Below are 27,495 nucleotides of genomic sequence, written 5' to 3'. Positions count from 1 at the left end.
TTCAACCTGAAGGGGAAATAAATAGTAAGTTGTTTTACTGTTTATCATTTATGCTAATGCAATGACTGCAGATGCAGGGTGTAGAGAAACGCTGTAGGAAGAGAGAATACCAGTAGAATAGTTCCACCTATATACTTCATTGAGACCCTCCCCTTTCGATTATAATCAAGTTCCAGGGATCCTGTACAGAGGGAAACTTTTCTTCTCATCTCTCTTTTCTAGCTCCCGACTGTTACCCACAACAGTTGAGTGACTGTCAGACAGTTAAATGCGTAAGCCTGGAAAGGTACAAGGGGGTCAAGGAAGCCTGCTGAGTCCCACCATTCCTCTGCCAGGATTCAAACCTAGTCCTAGGTCCTGCCACTTGTAGTTTTTAAAATACATTTTATCAAAACAATATAAAATCGCAAGTTATGCAGAAACTTTGTCTTTTTTACCAGTGGATGGTATTTTAAGTGTTGAAGTCCTCAAACAGCTTTTCTAGCATTACGTTCTAACGGGCTTCGCTAAACTCCACAGCCAAGTGAAAAGTGTGTGATAATGCCTGGGATTCTGTTTTTGGATGCTTAGTCAGAAGAAAGACATCAGTCAATTTGGTAAAAACCGATATATATATATATATATATATATATATATATATATATATATATATATATATATATATATATATATATATATATATATATATATGGCACAGTGCTGATAACAAGCCTCCAGTGAAGGTGTGAGAAGCGTCTAGTGTTGTGGCAATTTTCTTGAATTGCAAGACATTTCTGATATATTTCCTTGTAAACATAAACTTCAGCATCAATTTCATTTGAAGTGTTCACCATTATCACTGATCTTTGGTGAATTTATGCGACTTCTTATCAAAGCTCACGTTAGTAGTCACATGAAGGTATAAGGTACCGGTAGCACAGGAGTTAACAATTCGTAGTCAGAAGGATAAGTCTATACTTGGGAAATGACGACTGGGGCCATAACGGACAGTTGACTCTTGCTTACACGCTCTAGCCATACAGTGTACTACGCTCCTCTTCCCCTAACAACAAATTTGATAGTAGAATCTCTTAGCAAAATGCACTTTTAATAATTACCACAGAACTAATAACTCGAAGAATATTTTTTCAGATTATCTTTTTAAAAAGATAATTAAATCTTAGAAAAACCTTGATTGTGTTTCGAAAATCAAATGCTACAAAGCTGTGCTGTTATTTTTGTCTATCAATTACAATGACCTGTAACTTATCGTCTTTCCGGAAAAGAACCATCGAATAAGTTTTATCCGCCAGTTTTAGTAGTTGTCAGCCGGTGTGGCAAATGAGTGTCTGTCGGTAAAACGTTAATTCTTATAAGCGTTTCGTTTTTATTCTGTTTATACTTTGCCTTATGTGCCTGCCCTTGTCAACTATCTTACAACGAAAGTAAAGCGAAGACTAGGCCTACGGTAAGTAAACTTTCTGGCTGGATTAATGTTATACTTAGTAGGACTAGCAGATGCGTGCAGTTTCACGTTTTCTAAACTTCGTTAGCCTAATGTACTGGCGAAGATGGCAAGCATTGAGCTTTAGTAGCCTATTTGATTTTAGGAGAAAGCCACAGTACCAAATGTTAAATATAATCCAGGTCTAGGTGTAAGCGTTTTTGAAGACAACAGGAATACTTTTGGTGTGGTAGATGAGTTTCGTCAGTTATTAACTTTTGTGTTGGGATTGTAAGTGGATGAGTAAATATGTTACTAACGAATTTCATATTCTCACAATCATTATAATTTACTGGGCATACAAATGAATCAAGACTAGATAATTATCCTAGGACTCCTCGTAGTCGCTAGCAATGTGCTTTTAGAATGTTAGGCCTGCCTGTCGTGTGGCGAGCTCATACAGTGTTAAGTAGGCTACTATATACATAGTTTAACAACAAATCGCAAGTGATACGAAACCTTGTTTTATATTTCTCCCACTTGCGTAGCATTTAATAAGTTATGTTTATCTAATTTTGCATTTTGCTGTACTTCTCTCGGTTCAGTGTTCGCACCTATGCTCAATAAGTTGAACGTCATTCCTTGTTTGTTTCATACACGTAATGCAAACTTTGGATAAAATTGTAAAATGCATTTAAAATCGAGAATCATATTAGCAGATGTCTCCGGAGAAGCAAATGATTGTGCGTAAGTGTAAGAAAACGAAACAGCTGGATATCACCTCTAAAGTTGTGGTCGAGTTCAAGACAAATATGAAATGCTAACCTGGCCAAGGATTATGAATACAATCAGTCACTGAACGTGTGTGTTAGACGGTCTAACTTGGTTCACATTATGAGGAAAAAAGTCCAAAATGGTGCAGGTTCGATTAAAACAAACACGGAAGTAAAATGTGATTTATTTCAAAAGTAGACCTACCCGTGGAACACTAGCGTCATGGATGTTGAGGCGTATTACGTTGTAAAACTGCCCAAGAATAACTGGCAACATTGCCTTTACTTTTTATAACTACTCATTAAGTCTGTATGTCAGTTTTTATTATTTTAATCTTAATTCACTTCTCATTTATTAATTCATAGTCACCCCCATTTCGCTGACTTCCATTTTTTTTCTTACATTGACGTTTTCTTTGAAAGGTTGCTTTGCAATTGATAGCATATTTGACTTTTTTCACACGAACGTATGCATATGTTGGTGATTTTAGAAATAGTAGGCGAGAGTGATGAAAGTTTTAAAGTATGGCAGTAAAGAGAGAGAAACAAACAGAGTCGATTAATCTCATTTTTTCTACTAATTCCACAGAATGTGCATAGGAAGTGAGACGTTTTAGCGCTAAGGGTATCTCAAGGGTTGCTTAGTCATGAAGATGGACAAACGATTTTTAAGAGAAATGAAGGGTTGCCTTCTTCCTTCTCTGAAATGATTTGGACATGAGATGAAAGTAATAGTAGTAGTATTAGCATTACGATGATGAGGATGATGATTTTCCCTCGTACTTCAGAAATTATAGGGGCTTAATCTTAAAAAAAAAAAACGCTTAAGCTTTTGCTAATCCCGAGTTGTTACCTGCTTTCAACACAGAACACGATTCATGAGTGTTAACTGTTGCTTGTGATTCTCCTGCAGTTCCTTCGCTGTTATTACTTAGAAACGAGAGATTTAGTGACGGATTAGACCCGATTAAGAATGAAAAGTAGGGTATATGAGAGAGCAGCTATTAGTTAGATAAGTAAGGTTAGCTACGGTTTATGAATTTTTTTTATTTTTTATTTTTTTACGTAACCCATTCATCGTGATCAAATATTCAGCGATGGGACTATGGATTGTTTACTCTCTCTCTCTCTCTCTCTCTCTCTCTCTCTCTCTCTCTCTCTCTCTCTCTCTCTCTCTCTCTCTTGTATGCCCATCGGGCCTCGTGATTTATGTGGACTTCGTTTGCACGTTTCAAACAATTAATATTTAAAACCTTACGTTTGTGCATTTTAAACGTTCGAAAACGCTAGATTTTTTCTTTCTCTCGTAATTCATAATGCGTATCATTCACACACAGTGTAAATAATATCAGCTTTTGAAAGTAATTATTACATTAAACGTATTTCCCTTTATTTAGTCGTTTCAGTACCCCGAGGATGTGAAATAAGGTTTTGATACATAATAACGTCTCTTTGCAAAAGGAATCTTGTTTGCAGTGTTCATGACAAACCAGAGTACTGTATAATTCTGACTGGAAATAATTTGCACGTAGAGATTACTCATTTCTGCATGATGTAAGGAATACCATGTATACATACAAGCATTTTACAAGAGCAAATACGCGAAGCCACAGACAGTTGAATTATGTCTTAACTTCTGAAAGATAAGTAACGTCTTAGATCAGACCTTAAGGTTATGAGTTTTTCATAAAAAGGGACTGAAAACGCTGTATGATCAGCGGAGTGTAAAATTGCCCAATGACAAACAACTTTTCATCGCACTTAGAAGTCGGAAATGACCAAATTATTTTTTAAGTCGTTGAAAATCCCTATCCCAGTTTAACTGATTGAAAGTACGCCAGCCTAACATAAATAAGATATCCCTAACAGTTAACGAAGCTCGCTTGTGAGCCCCATGAACTACAGGGGAATAAAACTTTTGAAGCATGTATTCAAAATACTAGAAAGAACAGTAGAAAGAAGGTTGAGAGAGTTGATAGTTATACAAGAGCAGCAGTTTGTTTATGAAAGGAAAGAGCACAGTGGATGCTATTTTTATAGTAAGACAAGTCCAAGAGAAGTATTTAGAAAGAAACAGGAAAGTTCACATGTGTTCTGTGGAACTTGAAAAGGCGTATGACAGGGTGCCAAGAAGAGTAGTTTATTGGTGTTTGAGAAAGATAGGAGTACCAGAGAAGTTGGTAAGGTTAGTGAAGGTGATGGATGAGGGGGCAAGAACCACTGTACAGACAAAATATGGGGAGACTGAGGCATTCCCTGTTGGGGTTGGCCCCCCATCAGGGATCAGCTCTAAGTCCATTCTTGGTCATTGTCGTTATAGGCACTTTGACATCAGAATTAAGGAACAACGAAGAACTGTGGGACTGATGTTTGCTGATGATTTAGTCATTATAACAGATATAGGTTTTTAGCATGGAAAGGAGCCATAGAAAAGAAAGGATTGAAAGTGAACATTGGAAAGACAGCTAATGATTAGTAGTAAAGAAGGACATGAAATAAACATTCGAATGGAAGATGGTACAGTGCTAAAACAGAACAATGAGTTTAACTACTTGGGATCAGTAATAACAGAGGAAGGAGGTACTGAGGAGGCAGTGAGATAGAGAGTGAAAGAAGCGTGGCGAAAATGGAGAGAAGTAACTGGGTCGTTTTTAGACAAGTAAATACCTTAAGGCTCAAAATGAAGATTTATAAGAGTTATTAGGCCCATACTATTATATGGGGTAGAAACTTAGGCACTTGAGAGGAAAGAGGAGGGACTGTTGGAAAGAACCGAGATGAGGATGGTGAGGTGGATTGCTGGAACATCACTACTGGAAAGGAGGGAGAGTCAAGATATAAGAAGAATGTGTGTGGTAAATGTAATGTAAAAGGAGAAGGCTGGGAAGCTCATCCCGAGATACTATAGCCATGTAATAGAAGAGAGGAGGTGGAACCAATCAAAAGCTAGAGCATGCCAGTGATGGGAGGAGAGTGTAAGAGGCGTCAGCGGATCGGATGGATGGATGTGGTGAGGAGGATATGGGTGAGGTGGGACAGGGAAAAAGTTTTATGCAGGAATGGAAGCAGATGGGACCTGAGAGTTGACTCCAAGGGCAATCGACCCAAATGCTATACAGTGGGATTAATAAGGTCGAAACTCTACCGACTCGTCCAACGAGGTTGGGACTGGGGGAAGCCCTCGAGCGGCCGACCCTGAATGGGTCTTTGCCCCATGAATGGCCATATATGTCAGTATTAGGAAGTGATTTTTTCACTAAACGGTTATTAGTATTACCAATGCAAATATTGTCTAAAAGTTATAAGAATGTAAGTGGTTTCCACTCGATCTCCAAACATTTTTCTTGGAGCAAAATAGGTGAGTGAGAGGAACACAGTCGAAAATTCAGTTATTATTGCCCTTTGATCCATATTACTCTAAACCATGTCACGGACAGTTCCTGTGGTTAAATTAGATAAACAAGGTGATGATGCAAGGTTGTCTGGGGATGGACCTGTTTCACTAAATAATGCTATTTACTATCGTACAGCGTCTGCATTTAAAGCTAATCGTTGCTTATTTTGTCTAAACAGTTAGTATTCGTGGGCAAAATGGCTGTCATGTATAACTTACCAGTTAACTTCAAAGAAGCAAAAACAGTTTCTAGATCAGATAGTGTTCATGCCTACCACGACACAGAGTTAGCAAAGTACTGTAAATAGCTTTTAAACAATGCTTTAAGGGCTTCCCTACCCCAGGCTCATAACCACCGCTACATTTGTAGTAATCCTTAGCGCAATTCTGTTTTCTTGAAATGACTTTGCTACACACACACACACACACACACACACACATATATATATATATATATATATATATATATATATATATATATATATATATATATATATATGCTCTATATATATAGTATATATTAACCACTTGAATTCTGTTCTCTTGAAATGACTTTGCTTTACACACACACACACACACACACACATACACACACACACACACACACACACACACACACACATATATATATATATATATATATATATATATATATATATATATATATATATATATATATATATACTATATATATATATATATATATGTTAACCATATTGGTTCGAGGGCTGTCTTTATATTGATATATCTGTTTTAAGAACAGAATTTAGCACCTCACCTTTCTTGAGATGTTCCTGGTAGCTATAGCCTTACCTGCGTCAGCAGATTCCTTTTCTTTTCGTCATAAGATTCTCTCTAAACCTATCTTTACACAAAGGCCTACTGGAATGAGACACTGACATAGAACACTAGACTTTATTAACAAATTTAACGAAGGTAACTCTGCAAAAACTGTGGCCGTGAAATGGAGTGACTCACACTTCCTATCAAATGAACACATTACTATAGGGAACGCTGTTCCCCGAACAAGCATAGATACTATTTTACGCCAAACCGTAATAGTCAGTGACCCCATGGTCATCAAGCAAAATAATAAGGTCGTAACAACCACAATACAAGTCATATAGTCTGTAAAAGTAATAACACGACTTCCAAAGATTTGTCCTTCCAGGACAGTGTTCAAGTTTCTTCTATGTCCATAAATAACGTATCTTCATACTGGCGGGTTCTTTAATCACTACACCAGGTTAAAACACATATTCGCTATTACAGCTCGAGGCAGTCTCTCACGAGAGTCAAAATTCCTCCCGTCATATATCATGGGGAATCGCACATATATACACACACATACCTCTCCGGAATCTGGGCTTTTCCGATGCATTAGCTCAGTGACCAAACGAACACACATTGTTTCCATGCGCTTAAAACGCATTCGTCAGATCCCAAATGCATATGTCAGACATTCCTCCCCACTGGCCCCACTGCCTCTACAGCGGAAGTGCCCTGCCAGATCATCATATCACACTGTTCACAGACTTTCAAAGGTCACCCTCCATGACTGTTATATATATATATATATATATATATATATATATATATATATATATATATATATATATATATATATGTGTGTGTGTGTAGTGTGTGTGTGTGTGTATTGTGCGTCTGCGTGAACACCGTTAAATTTTGTGAGCATAAAAAAAACTGTGTGGGTATGTAGACATAACCATTGATTGGATGTGTGCTTACTTATACAGTTTAGAGAGATGTAATGTTGTCCTTTCTAATTAATGCGTTTTCAGATTTTACATTTGTCCTTACTGAAGGCATTGTTTAGCATCATAGATAAGTTTTGTTTACTGTTTTGTTGCATGATCTATAGACATAGAAGTTAACTTAATATTTTCATGTTTTAGGCAGTAATTTTCAGCATACGATGACGAACATTAAAGAGGACTTAGACCAAACAAAACAGGGAAAGAATGAGGATAAATGTCTGCGTTTTCTTAGGGGTGTTTTGAGTACTGGACGTCACGGGGAAACTCCGGAGATTATGTTCGTCGACGAGGAAATTCAGGCTTAAACTGGCCGAGCTCAGTCGAAAGGTATCATCGCCTTTCGTGTCTGGTTTAGGTTTCTAAGTCTGGTTCTCGGCTTTCGTCCTGTACTCGTTTTAATGTGTACCAGGACCCAGAAAGAACTGACTTGTACCAAGAACGGAATTTATTACGATTATTAAGAAGGTAAACTGTGAGCGTGTGCGCCTTCTGCTGATGCGTTTTATCTTCGAGTGTATCACCCTCCGTGCAACATGAATTGCAAAATATCTGTAATCTCCTTTAAATTTTTTTACACATGGTAAAGGGACAAAGGACGGACATGACTGAAATCAAGCAACCTGCGCCTCGGGAATTCTAGAAAGGCATATGTTAACTTGCTCCTGTTTGTAAATGGTTACCAAGAAGCCTTTCGAGTAAGTCAGGTTAAATGATTTAGGAGCACAGAAAGGCAAAGGATCTCAAATCTGTCTGGCGTCGTGTTCACGACATTTGGATATCGTGAGTCGATAACAATCAATGACCACTCATTCGACTATTCGTCACAAAACTCTGATGTCGTTTGTGTAATAATATGAGTGTTGTTTATACTGTGCTTATTTCAGTTGTTAGATTATACAAACCCAGGCTGAAAGCGTTGAGATGAATTATACAGAGGATCTACCCAAATCCCTGAGGAATAGGAACCAGGACGATAAAGCAAGATTCTGAAAATCATTATTTTCCTTGTCGAAACTTTTACCTCCAAGGATATGACAGAGCGAAATGAACAGCAGTGATCAGTTGGTTGTCTACAGGCGACTGTGTGTTATATCACATTTTATCGAGGTTATGAATAGATTAACCGAAGAGACAATGAAAACCAGGTCCAAAGAACAGGAGGTCTACAAACGTGATGTAAATTGGGGAAGTGGGATAATTTGTGACGTCAGTACTGGCCACAGGATCAGCGCGTCGCCTTTCCATAAACACAAACTTATTATTTTTCAGCCCCAAATGTAAACACAGCTACGAGACACGTCCAGAAATAGATTGCTACCGTAACTGTTTGAGGTTTCTGCCTATGAGAGAACAACTTCATTGTAAATTTAAAATAGGTTATGGGAAAAATTGAATGAAAAAGTCGCATACTATTTATATGGCTTCTGTTGATCAAGGAAATTCATATAATATGAGGAAAAGTTTTTATTGTCACTTGTAAAGTATGTCATAAAAATAGACTATTTATTAATACAAATACCGAGATGAGACATATTTAAAAAAGGCACCTCACAAGTATAAATGGAACGCATATATACATGTGTGTATACAGTGTATGTATAATTATATATATACCTGCCAACTTGCTATACATTTACAGTTTCTGTATTCATTTTAATTTTCCTGTGTGTAGTATCTCTGTTCGAAATGCGTAGCCTGAAAAATGTACGTAAACGAATAAGTTCTTACGTCATTAGGCAAAGGGACAACGTTTCCAAAAGTTGGGAGATTTTTAAACGTACCTTTACCGGGTTTTAGTCCAATCTTGCTGTTTTAATGTGTTAATATATTTTTCCGTGGTTTTAATTGCTCCGAAAATGTCTTTGATGGTACTGAAAGCCGTATGCTTTTATATAAACAAAATAACTTCTGCATGAGCTATCTTTCCATCTGTCTGTCTGCACACACACACACACACACATATATATATATATATATATATATATATATATATATATATATATATATATATATACATATATATATATATATATATTCATATACATATATATATATATATATATATATATATATATATCTGTACGGATTTATTCATATACACATATGGATCATTTTTTAACTATACAAATAAAAAGAAACGATAAGATTTAATTGTTACAAGCTGATACGTCAGTATTAAAATATTTCAGTATTTTTATTTATTATTTGCTTTGTGATGTGTTTAAGAGAATTGGTGGGACTGATCATGCTTCAGTTCTTTTCCCTATTTTTGGTATTTGGTATTTTGGTATTTCAAATTCCTTTCAAATTCTGTCAGCTGAAAAGCTCTCTACAACTAACTGCGGTATCAGCGTTGAAAGGATCCTTTCTCTTGCAAAGGTGTATCCATCTTCGCTTTAATTCTTCATAATGAGGGAAACGGTAAAAACTAACATTATCACTTGGTTTTTGCACATTCAGTGAACAACCGTACAAAGCACAGCGTAATGACGTTTATTAAATAACAGCTTTGCGACTAGAGTAGCATACAAGACCTATTGATATGCTAAAAATACGGAAGAACAGATGCTTCCATCACCAGCCTAACTTCTAAACAAATTAGGAGTCAGTGTCCTGACCTAGGGCAAACAAGATCCTACGGTAGATACTGACGTCATAAGCCGGGATGGGTAGGTATCAACAACTTTTGTGCCTTCTTTTTTTGTTTGGACCTTGAAAAGAAACATTCTTGGAGTACCTACGTACCCTGGATACTCACGATGCGCATTGGTGGCTACGCTGAAATGGCAGAAAGCGGTGGGGTGAAAGGTATGGCGGAAGTGGCGATGGATTGTTACCAGACACCAGAGCCAGCGAGGGGAGTGAGCATACACGGATGATTCCAGACAGGGTCTCCTACTTGTCATGGGCTCTCGTAGATGCAGAGCATTATGTTCCTCAGACACGACAGCCATGATAAAATTCATAACAAAAACTGTCGTAAACTGACATTTTGATTGGACGAGTCACGCATATTTTGTGATAATTTGATTTGAAGTTGTTAAGTGAATAATTCATTTATGTTTTTATTTACTTCTGAAGACGGGCGCATCATAGCCCAGGTCTTTGGAGTCTTTATTTTTGTACCAAGGGCAACAAGATTAAAAGGCTGGCTCAACAGTAGCTTAAAACCATCTCGGATATGAGATAACAGTAGGCAACTCAAGTTTGGACGAGTCAGGGCAAGCGTGGAATATATTATAGTTTTTCGGCGTTAGAAACTAAAAACCTAATTTTTTTTATAAGAAATTTAAGTTTGAGTGGTGATGCTGTAAGAGCCCTGAGTTTCGAATTGCAAAGGCACTTATCCTGTCAAAGATGAAGATAACATTTTCAAGTTTCCTTGAGGGAGACGAACGAAAAACAGCTCGGTGCTACCACAAGGAAAGATTTTACCCCAAAATACAAAAGTGAGCCCAAAGTATAGACATGACTATATATATATATATATATATATATATATATATATATATATATATATATATATATATATATATGTATATATATATATACATATATATATATATAAAATACATATATAAGTTAATTTTCTTCAAGCATTAACCAAACGTACATTATGCCGTTGATTTGATTTGATTTATGAAGTTTTAGGCTGTTTAAGCAAGCAGTGGAGCAACTTCAGCCATTGAGAGCTTAAGACAGTGAACAGGGGGAGTTCGAGAGGTTGGGCAGCAAGATAGAGATCAAGAAAATAAGGTTCTGTAAGTGGCACTGGGAGAAATTCCCACGGCTGTAGTAAGAGGTAATAGTCAGAGAGGCTGAACAGCAAGATTAATGAAAGGGAGCAGGAATGGAGGTAAAGTAAAAGATGAAAAGTGGATACAGACTGGAGCGGAAGGGACGCTGCAGATACCCTTTAGTAGTTCCTGCCAGGATTAATAGAATGTATTTCTGTTAATCCTGATTCCTACAGTGCACTGCGTGAAGGCACTTCCGCCGCCACTCCCATGGGAAAGTGTCCTGTTGAGTGTTGAATATTTTGTTTTTTATAACTCTATGTAGGTGAACTTCATGATTTTATAAATGCTAGATATTCTCTTTAAATGCTGGCAAGAAAATATATATATTCAAAATAATGTATGTGTGGTCGTTCCGACTTAATGGAAATGTTTTACCCTAAACTTGCGTGGTCACTGGTAAAGGTCGCCACTAACGCCACTAACTGAACGTTAGTGGGTTCAGTTTGGCCTGCACAAAACTGAACCCACTAACGTTCAGTCTCTACCTGCATGATCTGCCCTGTGCGCAAACTGAACGTTAGTGGATTCAGTTTGGCTTGCACAAATCTGAACCCACTAATTTTCAATTATATCTGCGTAGTTATGCCTGCGCAGTCGGCGCTATGCGGGCAAGGCTGAACGTTAGAGTGGATTCAGTTTGGCTTTTCAAAACTGAGGCCCACCCTTCCAGTTATACCTGCGCAGTTATGCCTGTGCAGGCAAAACTGAACGTTAGTGGATTCAGTTTGGCTTGCACAAAACTGAGCCCACTAACTTTCAGTTATACCTGCGCAGTTATGCCTGTGCAGGCAAAACTGAAAGTTAGTTGGTTCAGTTTTGCCTGCACAGGCCGAATGTGCAGGCATAACTGCGCAGGTATAGCTGAACGTGATTGGCGACCTTAAGATAGCGGCCTACAAAAATGGCTACGTTTTATACACAATTGCTGATCTCATGTGTAAATTACAAACAACAAAAGTATTAATGTAGAATCCATCAGTCAAGAAATAGACATGACGTTAGCCACCTCCATGGGCTTTAGCACTTCAATGGAAAACTCATTTGTTTATACAACTGCTCACTGTTACCAACCAGCATCTTAATAAATATATATGTCTACACATGCTTTGATTTATAGATAGTTACACTAAACACTATATTCTATTTGCTACGTAATTTTGACTGCTACCGCACACTGAAGGATACTTTCAAGATGTGCACGGAAATGTCTAGACCTGTGATTCATGATAATTGTTTTAATTTATACATTCCAGGTGTGATTTCCAAGTTTATTACCAAAGGTCAAGATGATATTCAAAAAGGGCGTTTTCTTTGTCCTCGCTGCCTTGTCCATCACGCTGTGTATAAGTGAGTAAAATGTCTTAATGCTTAGCTTTGATATTTTTTCATTTTTCGTTTGTTAGTGACCTACTGTGTAGTTGATCTTTATTGCTTGCCAGGTTTTCTGTTTACGGGATTTTTAAAAATTAAAATGTAAGAAAGTAATTTTTTATTCAATTCAAGTGGTTCTCTCTGTCTGTCTGTCTGTCTGTCTGTCTGTCTGTCTGTCTCTCTTTCTCTTTCTCTCTCTCTCTCTCTGGTTTAACAAAATTTTCACCAAGCAGCTGGGCCACTTACATGTGAGCTTGTTCTTCCATCAATCGTGACTTTCGAGAAAAGTCTCTGCGTGAGAACTCCATCTTTTAAACTTTGTGACGATGCGTAGCAGCTCAGTTTCCGGTTCTTTGTACCCTGCACTTATTCTCAGGGCACTGTGGAAAGTTCAACGTCCCCAGATTTATTTGCCTGTACATCTCACTGTTTGAACGATGTGTGGGCTTCATCTGCTACTGGGGTTTACGATGGATATTAAAACTAATCTGTATTTCTAGTAGATTTCCCCTTCGAAGAAAGCTGGTACATAAAATCTTTCATATCTGTAAGGTAAGCACTCTCTCTCTCTCTCTCTCTCTCTCTCTCTCTCTCTCTCTCTCTCTCTCTCTCTCTCTCTCTCTCATGATTGCCATTTTATTAAAAGTACAAGTAGAAAATTCCCATGCACTTCTAGTCTTTTTTTGCTAGTACAATTATACAGAAGTATATACAGTATATGCATATATAATATATATATAAAAATATATATACAGGTATATATATATATATTAATATACATGTGTGTGTTTACCTATACATGTCTATTTTCAATACATGCATTTATATATATATATGTATATATATATATATATATATATATATATATATATATATATCACACACGCACTATGTATGTATGCATATATGTATATATATCCAAATATATGTATGTATGCATGTATATATATATGTATATGTATGTATATATATATATGAATATATATACATATATATGTAAATCGACTTTATTTCTTTCCGTTTCTTTGTTATTTCCTTTTTTACACACGGGGTATGGGCGTATTTCGTAATAATGATGATAATAATAATAATGATAAAATTAAATATAAGCGTATCTCGGCGTTGAACAACAAACCAAAGAATAAAGTAGTCCTCGTAACTTGAAAGAAAAAACCAAGTAAAGGAAGCAGATATTTTGTGAAGTACTTCCCTATGATCCCTCTGTTCTCCTCATTAAAAGCAAATTTTCCTCATGCCAAAGCATCGGGCGTTCTTGCTGACGTCATTTGCAGATGCCACGTCTGCGAGTTGCGAGAAAATCTAGACGGTAAGAGGCCACTGACTCTATTCAAAATACCTTTATATCTTGTGCAGATTTTCTGTGTACATAACAGCAGTGAAAGCTAAAACACTGCTATGATGGCAAGGAGGGGTCTAGTCGTATTCAGCTCTTGCAGTTATATGTGAATTCGACCGATATAGATGTGTAATATATACCAGTAACCTTCTCCTTGGAGACACACGTGTATACATGTAAGTATGGGTGTATACATACACATATAATATATATATCTATATACCGTATATATATTTTATATACAATATATATATATACACAGTGTATATACTGTATATATGTATGTATGTATGTATGTTTGTATGTATATATGTATGTATATATATATATATATATATATATATATATATATATATAATATATATATATATATATATATATATATATATATATATATATATATATATATATATATATATATATATATATATGCGTACTGTATCTATTGCGTGTGTGTTTGTGTATGCTCTATTATGGTATTTTAAAACTTTCGCCTTTTTAAGGCTAGTATATTCAAATTATTGTGCAGGAGCACACTTTCTTGATAAAAAATCCTTAGCCTAGAGAACGATTTTGTTTGAGTTCTAATATATGTGGCATGTATTGCAGAAGCCCCCAATTACTCCTGAACGCCCCTCCAACTCTCAGTAAATAAAATAGAATTTTCTTACGTTTTCTTCCTTTATTCCGCTATTGCGCCATTGCTGAGCCGAGGATAGCCAAAAATATTAATCTCCACGTAAGCTGTCTGAAGATTGGGCCTAGAGCTATTACTGACCTCTCCAGCAGGTTGCGCCAGCTGCATTACCTGCAAGCCAGGACACAATGCCTTTAGCCGAACATTTCCGTGCACTGTAATCCGCGCTGTGAAGCATAGTATAGACGGATCTTTAGATTTAGTTTTACTAAGATTATTATGGACTGTGTTTACCTTTCACCTCTCGCCTTGATGATAACTCCTCTTTTGGATTTTCAGTATGGACTGTACAAGGCACGATCCACTGGGAATCCTCTAACCTAATTTGTCTTTGCCATTTCACTGCGTGTTTAGTAATCCCCTCCCGCAGTATAGAATGTCATTGGAGAACCTGCCTCAGGGCTCTGCTAATACTTGTACACCTTCCGTACTCAATGTGAGCTTTTGCTCCAGGCGCCTTATGTGTTGTTATTCTTGGTGCAACAGTACCACACGTTTCTACTGGTGTTCGTAAAGGTTCTGTTATCTCTACCAGTCTTATTTTCTAGTTTACGAAAGGTTTTCTTTCTTCCTATTTTGTAAGTTCTTTTACCAGTAATTCAGCGCTCTAAAAATTTTCAGCATTCACTTTACTATCATTATCTATTGTCTTAACTAGGTATTGAATATTCCTTTCTTTATCTCGTATTTCTGATAGGGAAAACATTCAGGTCTTCCAATGTGTAGTCGAGGTAAATGAGATCTGGCTTTCTCCATTGTTAACATTTTATATGTTCAAATTACTTAAAACTTGGTGTAGAAGATATTATGGAAGCTAAACTGTTTTGTCCTTTTCTAAAAATTGGACATTTTCATTGCCTTAATTCAAGCTAGGCCACTAAGACTACACATCCCTTTGTGGAAAATGGCTGTCATCTCTGGGGTGCTATTTTTCAGTCCTCTCTCGTCTAGATTTAAAGACAACTCCTTGAAAATACGACCTTGGCACCACCCATGCTGGAAGTCTTCTTTCCATGAGGTTTGACAAGATAATTGTATCCGAATGGATTTAATCTTAACGTGTGAGTAACTATGGTAATGATAAGTTGTAGATTTACTACTTTAAGAAGGTTAAAGAGATCTGAGATCACCATAGCTTACATGCTAAGGAAAATATATTCACACCAGATAAATGAGATGCTACAAAAGAAAATAATGTAGAAGTCGTTTTTATGATTATCAAGAGTAATCTGAAATCCTGTAGTATATTTTGCTAATAGTTTATTCAGCTTGTTAGTAACTTTACCAGTGTTCAGCTTTACCAGTCTTTTCCAATCTATATTGTTTTTTCAGAAATATACATTTTGTTCTCTACTCTTGTCAGTAAATGGCCGTTTTATGGCTCCATGATAATAATAATAATAATAATAATAATAATAATAATAATAATAATAATAATAATAATAATAATAATAATGCTGTGAAAGTTTTTCAGGGATCATACAATATAAACATCAGTATATTACTGTACCCCCATTATCATTATTATTATTATTATGTAATATCAATATTAATATTATTAATATTATTATTAATAGAAAATTCACAATATCGTGATAAACCTAAGTGCTTGCGTTAAAATCACTGTTATTATTATTATTATTATTATTATTATTATTATTATTATATTATTATTATTAATAGGCACAGCCCTCCAGGCTGGGAGTTAAACTGGTCTAGCGACACACTGGCCACGTGTCATAGGCATTGGGACCTGTCCCCCACTGGCTGTCGGCCTAAGAAACAGGAGATCAGCGCCTGCCCTATGAGCCTACAGAGGCCCAGGAGGATTTTTATTATTGAAATTGTGGGAACATTCATAAGGAAAAGGAAAATCGAATCTAGTGTCTCTTTCTTTCGACAGATTTGACGTGGCACTGGAATATTTCAACGATTTTGAATGAAACGCTTAAGGTATGTTCTTACATATTATGTTCTTGCTTCAGAATTTATAAATTTCGTAAGCGCTCCCCTCACACCCGCCCTCCAAGTCTCTCTCTCTCTCTCTCTCTCTCTCTCTCTCTCTCTCTCTCTCTCTCTCTCTCTCTCTCTCTCTCTCTCACATTCTTCTCATCCTCGTTCCATTTCTTCATGTGTTTTATTATGAAGGGATTTCAATAATAATAATTATTGTCTTTTTTACGATATACATAATTGACTATAGCCAACAAATAACATTTATTTACAGTAGTATATCTATTTTATTTTACTAAATTGAACATTTTATCAAGAAGATTAATCAAAGTTACTTATTTGATAAATAATTCATGGTCCTTTATAGCTTTGGGTACAGCCTCTTTCATTCCTTTTATTGTACCTCCATTCATGTTCTCCTTCTTCCATCTGACTATCAATTCTTTCCTAACAATTGTTTCATAGTGCAACTGCGGGGCTTTCCTCCTGTTACACATTTCAAACCTTCTTACTATCAATTCCCGTTTCAGCGCTGAATGACCTCATAGGTACCAGCACTTGGCCTTTGGTCTAAATTCTGTATTCCATTCTTTTTTCTAGCGTTGGAATGGCTAAAGCCTTGGTGCTAGATGCAATGCGACTTATCATTCTCTCAATGCGGGAACGCCTCTAAAAACTTCTTGATAGGACAGGAAACAGCTCTAACTCTGTCAGGGGCCTCCACCTCCAATAACTGATTCACAAAATTTGAAAAACGTTTACCTTTTTTTTTCAGTATTACCTTGAGTTCCCCTTCTTATGAGGTATCATCTGCTTCTTCCAAATAGCCTTGCTAAGAATGCCTCCTCATATCTAGAGTTATTTCAGTAGTGTTACCTGGAAAGCAAATACCACGTTTCAACTCACGTACAGTGTCTGGTAACAGGTTTTGGTTACATATTTTTTTTCACGGAATTCGTTGTACATTCATAGTCCTTTTTCTTAAATCAGCAATGCACGAACAAGTGGTGTTAGTAGCATGCAAGCAGCAGCTGGCTGAGATGCAATTGCATCAACACTTACTTTTGGTGGTGGTTGGTTTAGATCAGGGGTTTTCAACCTGGGGTACGCCAAGGGTCAGTAAAGGGGGTACGCTCTCCCCACGGGTTAGGGGCCTGGCCGCCCACCGACTGCATAGCCACAGGTAAATAATTATGGATAATTTTCTTTATTTTTATGGAATTCTTTGTGTTTACAATATTGCTGGTTATGTCAGGAGAGTTGTGTACTTACTTCCCTTCAGTACAGTACTTGCAAACATACACAATGGAATGTTTTTCTGCGTTTGTTTTGTTTTCTACTTTATACAAAGTGAAGGAGGGTACATTATTGACATTAAAAATACCCAAAATGGTACAGGGGGAGAAAAAGGTTGAAAACCCCTGGTTTAGATTAAACTGGCTTTGTACCACCTAGGAATTTGCCCGGAGATGGTGAGACTTCTGGGCTCTGCCTTGCTAACAATGACGGTGGTGGTGGTAGTGGTAGTATCTATATTAGTGATGGCGATGTGTGAAGCTAACAAAGGACGTAATACCATCAGCTATCATTGGAATCTGCAGTAACTGATGACATACATAATTTAGTGAGACCATGTCAAAACACCGTTCAGGATCAGCTGCGACTCCTTTTTACAGAGAATGCGAGAACAACAGCGGGAAAGGGCGGTAGTTGACGAGAGCTGGCTCAAAGGACCCGTAGTGGCCGACGATCCGAGACTCCTGCAGGTGATTAGGGATAGGTATTTGATCCCACCGACGACCCTTCCTTATAATCTGTCGTCGCCGGAGGAGACTAGAATATACTACCCCTCAAGTAATGTCTCCAGCTTCCACTTCATCGACTACTACGTCAAGTACTTACTTGGGGATCAGAAGACGGGCTTCTTCCTTGACTCTGGGGCTCTCGAGGGAGACATCTTCTCGAACTCCCTTTGGCTGGAAAAAGAACGAGGATGGACTGGTATCCTGGTAGAGGTCGACCCCAACAATTTCCGCCACCTGGTACAGAAGAGGAGGAAGTCCTGGCTCTCTAATACTTGCATTGCAAGGGCCCCATACCCTCAGCAGGTCACCTTCGAGTTCTTAGAAGGCCCATCTGACCATAGTCTGCTGTGGGTTTACCGCTCTAACTCGAGAGCGGTGAACTCACCCTTTCACAAGAGTGATGACATGTGGAGTAAAACTTCCAGTAAGACTTACCAAGTGATGCAGTGCTTCCCCTTAGCTTCTTATTTGCTGGCCCTGAACCGCACAACTCTCGACTTCCTGTCCCTCGACATCCAAGGCTTTGAGTCAGAGGTTCTTTATTCGATTCCCTACGACAGAGTCAAAGTGAGGGTCATGGCTGTGGAATATTTAATTCAAGATGATGGTGGAGATCTTTACATTGGTGAAATTGACCGCAAATTTGTCAAAAATATGGAAAGTAAGGGCTACTTCCTCGTCGATTTCGACCATGAGAGTAATTACATCTTTGCTCTGAAGGACGATCCGCAACTAAAAGACAAACTGGATAAAAAGAAGTATGTTAAATATTACACAATGCTGATTAATAGAAATAAACAGTAGATAAGAAGCTAAATGATAAGCTAGATGATAAGAAGTATGTCAAAATTATACGAAGTTGAGTAACAGAAATAAACAATAGATAGATAAAAGTGTATTATTGTAACACAAAATATTTTCATTTTTCTTCCATCAAAATGTTTATGTTTATCATCTTATTCGACGTGTATTTTGAGTCTGGACCAATTACTAATGTATAAATTTTGTTTCTATCAAGACTAAAATTGAGTTATGGATCTAAAAATGTACGATACGTCTTGATTAGAAACAATTACAGTTTAAGATTGTCATCAGGTGAACGTTTTAGCCTAGAAAATGCTGCTATAACTGTCCTTTTAGCATTATATCTATCTATATATATCTATACATATACATCTACATTATACATGTGTGTATATATATAATATATATATATATATATATATATATATATATATGCTATATATATATACATCTGCATTATAAATTTGCTATTAATATATATATATACATACATATAAATTGTTTTCTGTCTGTGGAAGTAATTATAAGAATGAATTGAATTAATTTAATACCTACAAACATTAGGTCTTTTTGTTGAAAAATAAATGCAGCCTCGGATACAGGCGCCTGTCACGAGGAAGCCAAAAGAAATGTGTAAGAAATGGCAGAATTTAAGATGTTCAAATGAGAATTTTTAATCGTTTTTTTCTCCCGTCTTCGGTTTGATCTCTATCCTTATACCCTTCCCTTTTTCAAAGGGCGATTTTCCTTCTCTTTTGGATTCACTTTGGTTTTTTAAACGTGAACTTAGTTAACAGTTTCCCGTAGGTTCTTTTCATCATCCCTTCGGCTCCCAGCTGCAACCTCTACCTCTTTCTTCCATTTTACTGTACCCTCCGTTCATATTGTTTTTCTTCCATCTTGTACTTTCCATCCTCACCTAACTGTTGTTTCATAGTGCAACTGCGAGGCATCGTCCTGTTACACCTTTCAAACCTTTACTCTCAATTTCCTTTTCAGCGCTGAATGACCTTATAGGTAGATCCTAGTGCTTGGCCTTTGGCCTAAATTTCATATTCCAATTCCAATTCCAGTTCCTTAAGGAGAGCACAATGAAATCCAGGAATGGAACTACATTAGTTAATAATACAGTAATAATTAGACTGACGAGTTCTTAATCGTTACACTGCTAGACTGGGGACGTGGTTACAGTTAACAGTTTATGCAATTTAAAGTTTTTGATATAAGGATATGACGTCAATGGTAGTTACATTTGCATCAGTAGTAAACAAACGAAATGATCAGGAATCATGTAAATGGTTCAATAAAATCAGTGAACAAATGAAGTTTTATTACATAAAAAGGATAAACGTTGTAACACACACGTGTATGTATATGTATGTATGTATGTACATATATATGCATATTCATTATATGGAAAAGTATATCGTGTAATTTTGATAAAGTATATTTGCATATAAATGCATATATATATAATATATATGTATATATATATTTTAATATATAAATTTTGACATAGTATACATTTAAATATATTTAAATATGTATATATATATTGGCTATATATACTTATATATACAGTATATATATATATGTATATATATATGTATATATATATATATATATATATATATATATATATATATATATAGGAGACATATATATATATATATATATATATATATATATTATATATATATGTTATATACATATATATATATATACATTATTTCACCATCCGTTTAGTAATATAAAGCACTACTGAGTGGATTTGATAATAATCTTTCTACGTATGCTCACTCGTGCTGTTTAGAGATACATTATGCTATTTACTCTTAGTTAAATTTTAACCTTACCTAAGATATGTTTTAGAACATCGATAAGTTTGTTTCTTTGTTTATTTTGTATCCTGCTGTATAAACAGAGAAATTAATTTAATATTTTCATGCTTTTGGCAGAAATTTTCAACAGAATGATTGATAGGTATGAATAATCAACGTATTTCCCGACGAACTTTACAAGTCTTAAGCCAAAACTAAACAGAGGAAAAAAGAGGACGAATATATTTGCCGGCCAAGGGAGCGGGAGTGGTGTTCGTGACGTCCCAGGGGAAATTCCCGCGTTTGCTAGTTCCGTGTTCCCGAGAGTAAATCCCTGGCGAGGAAACTCGAGACATAAACTGGCTGAGCCGAGTCGAAAGGTTTTGTTCCTTAGTCTGGTTTGATTTTCTAAAACGTTTGGTCCTCGACTCTCGTCTTTTTCTGGTTTTGATATTCATTCTTGGGACGGCATGTTGGGATAATGGGATTAAACTACCCGCGCGAATATCATAGGCTGTGAACTTGTGTAACTTTTGCTGGTTCGTTTTGCCGTCGAGAATATATCGAGAATATTCGACTTCAGATCGTGTTCTTTGATTCCTTTTTTTGCAAAAAAAAAAAAAAAAAAACTAGTAATAATGCGCTGAAGTTTCTTCAGCGCAATCGAGTTTTCTGTACAGCGTACAATCAAGGCCACCGAAAATAGATCCATCTTTCGGTGGACTCGGTATAATGCTGTATGAGCCGTGTCCCATGAATCTTTAACCACGGCCCGGTGGTGGCATGTCCTATATCGTTGCCAGATGCACGATTTAACCTTAATTTGAATAAAAACTACTGATCTATAGGGCTGCATTTTGGTATGTTTGATGATTGGAGGGTGGATAATCAACAAACCAATTTGCAGCCCTCTAGCCTCAGTAGTTTTTAAGATCTGAGGGCGGACGGACAGACAAAGCCGACACAATAGTTTTCCCTTACAGAAAACTGAAAGGACTGAGGTGAAAGCAAGCATTAAATGCGCTGCAAGAAAACGTGTCAGCGGGCTCCTCTTTCTAAATAACCACTAAAAAGCCTTTGGAATTATTCGGGTTAAATGATTTAGCAGCACAGAGAAAGGCCAAGAATTTGAAGTCTGCTGCTTCTCGCGTTCACGACATCGCATCATTTACAAATTGTGACTTACTGAATCAGTGACAGATCATTTCGATTATTCGTTTCAAGACTGCGGTGTCGTTCGTGTAATTGAAATTTGTTGTTTATTTAGTATTGTAGCAGTTAGATGACACAAACCCAGGCTGAAGGTGTCAATACTAATTGTGCAGAGATCTAACTTAACCTTTTAAAATCAGGCGTCCTGCCGAGGCATTAGAAATAATAATTTTCCGTTTTGAAACTTAAAACCTGCGAGGATTTAACAGGAAAATGAGTATCGATTTTTAATCTCGAGTGGAGAATCAGAAACAGATTAGCCGGGGAGTTAAAGGAAGCTATTCCTGGAGTATCTCCATACACCGGATGTTTAAGATCCTTATTGGTGGCTGCATTGAGATGGAGAAAATGGGGCCTTGGAAGGAAATGGCACCCTGCCTCGTTTTCCTCCGTAGATGAGGGCTGATGTGCATTGGCGGAGCAGAGTATTAAAACTTCACAGTTTCTTTTATGGGCATTTTTAAGAGAAATGTTAAACTTAAATTACAGAAGGCAATTATACATACATATATATATATATATATATATATATATATATATATATATATATATATATATATATATATATATATATATATATATATATATATATATATATATATATATATATATATATATATATATATATATATATATATGTATATATATATAATCACCTCCAGTTTCGTGTGTCTCTCATGTCTTTTCTGTGCTTTATCTTCTGCAAATCTTCATGCATTTCTTGAAACTACTGTTTCATAGTTCTAATCCAAGTAGTTTTGGTTTTCCAACCCTCCTGGTGCACACAATAACGTAGACACATATACATACATACATATATATATATACATACAGTATATATGTGTGTATATATAAATATATGAATATATGTTTTTATATATATATATATATATATATATATATATATATATATATATATATATATATAATATATATTCTTAACCGCTGATGCTAAGTTATGTACATCTTAAGCTGATGCATTTTGGGAACTTCGTCCATCGCGATTTAATGTGTTTGTAGGTTTGTGAACATTATACTGTAATATTCCGCAAGACATGACTTGGGAAACATCCAGATTTGATAATAAAACAAAAATGAAAACTGCTTTAAAATTGAAACTTCGTCAAAGAGAATTGCCGTGTCCTACAAGACAACGAGTAGAGGGAATATCGCTCAGATCTGCAATGACGACTATTATTTTCCACTCTAAAGATTATTTAGTCTTAATTCGCTACTCTAAAGATTATTCAGTCTTAAACTCGCAACTCTAAAGATTATTCAGTCTTAAACTCTCTACTCTAAAGATTATTCAGTCTTAAACTCGCTACTCTGAAGATTACTCAGTCTTCAACTCGCTACGCTAAAGATTATTCAGTCTTAAACTCGTTAATATCGGAGAGATATATTTACCAACCAAAGCTATTTGCAAGAAAATGCAGTACACAGCCTGTAAGTAAGTGGACTCATGATAGACGGAAGTTCTCAAAATGCACCCGAATTTTGAATGAAAAAAATTGACTTTATAAAATATGATAATTGCAATGTAACTATGGAACTCGGATAACTATGTTTGTTTTTCATATTCTGCCAATTTTTGTTATAAGAAGTCCTTTGCCGCTCTGAATGGACTGTCGAATACAGAATCAGAATATTTTAATTTCTTGCCTGTATCCCTGACTGTAACTATTTCATCATCAGTGTACTCACTGCTGTACTTAATGTTCTTAAAAACTTGAATGTGAAACCTGATTAATTTATTTTATTGCTTTGATCAGAATAAAAATGTACATAGGTCTTTCTCATTGTACTACGTCTTTCAAGGTACCTTAGGATAATGATTTCAGCACTTCATCAAACTGGACGTGTCGGTGTGTTTACTTGAAGGCAGTATCACATATCCTTAGGTGTCCAAAGTTCGATCTTAGCTCTGCATATCCATCGTCTACTGTGCGATTTAATTTCGACTTCTGCCGTTTAGAGCGATTTAGTCGTACTGAAAAAGAAGCGTCAGGGCGATTTAATTTACTTCTGCGGGTAAGGGAGGCACCGAGGGGTCACTATATTGCGTATTTAGTACATAATAATGATCGCATGCCAACACTGAAAGATAATTTCCAATGGTAATTAAAGATAATTCTGTTCATCACTTATTCCAGGTGCGATTTTGAAGTGCATTACAGATGATATCCAAACGGGACCTTTTCTTAATCTTCGTTGGCTTCTTGTTCACTACGTTTTGTATAAGTGAGTGAATTGTCTTGATATTTTTCTTTTTTTTTTTTTTGCTTCAGGTTTATTAGTATTTGCTCTTTAGTTTTACTATATGTGTGTGACTGATCGTTGCCTTTATTGTGCTCCAGATTTTGTGGGTGAGTAAATTTATTAGTTAAAATATTCAGAAAGAGGAATTTTATTAAATTCTAGTGGTCCTATCTCTCTCTCTCTCTCTCTCTCTCTCTCTCTCTCTCTCTCTCTCTCTCTCTCTCTCTCTCTCTCTCTCAGAGCTTTACCTTTATTTTTCTCCAGAGTTTGTAGCTGGGTAAATTTATTAATTGAAATATTAAAATAGAGGAATTGTATTCAGTTCGAATGGGTTTCTCTCTCTCTCTCTCTCTCTCTCTCTCTCTCTCTCTCTCTCTCTCTCTCTCTCTCAGCTGTATTTCTACCAAGCAACTGGGTCATTTGCTACGTCTTAATGGAGGCAAATAGCATATGGATGAAGAAAATAGACTCAAAAGTAATAAGACAGAAAAGTCTAATCTTACGCAAGTTCTGATTCTTACTCTCAAGAACAGCTACCGCCACACACTTCACCCCCTCCCCCGCGCCTCAACCCATCTTTTTTACAACACTGGCTGAGGCAATTGGCCAACAGCCAGTTAATTTACTTACACCAAACGAATCGGCCAAACTAGGTGACGTACAAGGAAGAGAAAACGATATCTCGTACCAGGAAAACGGATCTGGTTTCAGTTGTGCATTATGGCAGAAACAGCGGAAGACTTACGAGCAATTTTAACATTTGTCAGAGGTTCTCATTCCATTCAGCTTTAACTGTAACCCAGCTCGAATTATTATTATTGTTTCAGTAGATGAAACCTATTCGCATGGAACAAGCACACAGGGGCCATTGACTTGAAATTCAGGCTTCTAAAGAAGGTTGGTTTTAACCTCTCACCGCAAACCCCACACTGCAGCAGTAACTGATTATGATACAGAGCCAGTGAATTTTCATCGCCCTCGGGGAGACGCGAACCCGCGACATCTGAGTGGCATGTCACGACACTAACCACTACACTAACGGAACAGCATATAGTCTGCAAAGTGCATAAATGGGTCTGCTCATTTCTCATCCTTTTCTGCTGTGGTTCCTTTTTGTACCTTGTTTGATGTGACGTCAAAGCAATAAAAATAACTCTTCCTTTTGGGTTCTTAGATGATTTCACCGTGACTTTGCTGTTCTGCAGCAAGGCTGTAAATTTTAGATTTTCACTTTCAGTGCTTATGGGGCAGAAGAAACACTGCATTCATTGCCCCCAACGTTAATGTCTGTCGGTAGTCTCATAGTGAATACCAAGTTAATGCATTTTGCTAGTTTGTGTTTATTTTCATTTTTACTCTGGTAGATTTTTCCGTGGATGAAATGGTAAAAAATAAATGTATAGTTTTGTTTCGGACTGTTTCACAAAGACGGTGGATCATGAAGTGCTCTCGAGAACTCTTTGCGTAACTTTATTTTTAAGCATTGTGATAATGCATGACATCTCATGTTTCGCTTCTTTGCACCCTACACTTACTTTCAGGGCATTGTTAATAGTTCATTGTCCACGGCTGTAGTTGTCTGTAAACCTCATTGTTTGCAATTTGTGCGGTCGTCATTTATTATTGAGGTTCTGAGTGGTATTAAAATGATCTCCATTTTCAACAGATGTGGCCTTCCAAGGAACATGGTATTTAGAAAGCTCTCACATCTGTAAGGTAAGAAACGCTCTCTCTCTCTCTCTCTCTCTCTCTCTCTCTCTCTCTCTCTCTCTCTTATTTAGGAACCTCTCACTAAGAAACGTCTCTCCCTCTCTCTCTCTCTCTCTCTCTCTCTTATTTAGAACCTCTCACTAAGAAACCTTCTCTCTCTCTCTCTCTCTCTCTCTCTCTCTCTCTCTCTCTCTCTCTCTCTCTCTCTCTCTTTTATTTGGAACCTCTCACTAAGAAACGTCTCTCTCTCTCTCTCTCTCTCTCTCTCTCTCTCTCTCTCTCTCTCTCTCTCTTATTTAGGAAGCTCTCACATCTGTAAGGTAAGAAACGTCTCTCTCTCTCTCTCTCTCTCTCTCTCTCTCTCTCTCTCTCTCTCTCTCTCTCTTATTTAGGAAGCTCAGATCTATAAGGTACAACGCCTTTCTCTCTCTCTCTCTCTCTCTCTCTCTTCTCTCTATGTTGCATGCCCGTCGACTCTTTTGTAATAAGTTTAACTGACCAGTACATATGTATATGTGTGTGTGAATTTGTGTGTGTATGTAGGCTATGTATGCGTATCTGTAAGAAACGCTACTAGTCAATCCAGTTCTTCACAGAAATAAGTGTATCTTGTCCATGAACAGCTCACCAAAGCGAAAAAAGTCCTCTTGGTAAGATTAAAAAAAAAAAGATAAATCTAGAAGCAAACATTTCCTTAACTTACAAGAGTTCTAAGCGATGTCATTTCAAAAGGCGAATTCTGTATTTGTGAGTCCAGGTCACCTGAGCAACCATGTTCAATTTTTTCCCTTGGTCTTCAGGGAATGAATCCCGAAAAAGAAGCGAGAGAAGTCGTGCAGCCCAATACGAGGAAACCCTTACCGGAAGTTGCCATATCTCGAAGGATATGGCACAAATACAAGGGCAAGAAATGGCAAGGCCTCCAGTTACCCGTGTTGACGTCCATTCCGCTGGGTCGCCTTGGTAACTTCATGGGCGACTACGCCACTCTTTTGGCGCTTGGGCGCATCTACGGAGCCACAGTCAGGCTCCATCCTGGTATGCGGGACGAAATGATAAACATATTCCCTAATATTTCCATGGATCTTCTCCCAGGTAAGTGTCCTGTCAATTACAGTAGCTTGGATCAAGCTGTAAAGACTGTCTTTAATGTTTCCATGTGGTTTCTTCTGAGCTAGTACTGTTATCCACGTTTGTTGGTCCAGTTGATGAAGACTCACAGAGTTGCCCTAATAATTCCATAACGCCTTCTCTAGTGTTAGGGAATTTCATGATATTTCCATACAGCTTCCTCCAGGTAAACGTCCTGTTTTATCTTGGTAATCTGGGCTGACTG

The 27,495-nt window shown here is 36.8% G+C and overlaps 1 protein-coding gene across 1 annotated transcript; it reads left to right on the top strand.

Moving 5' to 3' along the window:
• Positions 1 to 990: 990 nt before the first annotated feature.
• Positions 991 to 19,170, top strand: LOC136836735 (protein Star-like). Its single transcript, XM_067101264.1, has 4 exons — positions 991 to 1,447; positions 12,422 to 12,515; positions 16,497 to 16,546; positions 18,223 to 19,170. Exons 2-4 carry the CDS (start codon positions 12,455 to 12,457, stop codon positions 19,153 to 19,155), a joined length of 1,044 nt encoding a protein of 347 aa, XP_066957365.1. The 5' UTR covers positions 991 to 1,447; positions 12,422 to 12,454; the 3' UTR covers positions 19,156 to 19,170.
• Positions 19,171 to 27,495: the final 8,325 nt, after the last annotated feature.

Source organism: Macrobrachium rosenbergii, chromosome 56 (genome assembly GCF_040412425.1).
Source record: "Macrobrachium rosenbergii isolate ZJJX-2024 chromosome 56, ASM4041242v1, whole genome shotgun sequence".
Classification (NCBI taxonomy): domain Eukaryota; kingdom Metazoa; phylum Arthropoda; class Malacostraca; order Decapoda; family Palaemonidae; genus Macrobrachium; species Macrobrachium rosenbergii.
The sequence above is the reverse complement of the archived record's forward strand: the minus strand, read 5'-3'. Positions and strand labels throughout refer to the sequence as shown.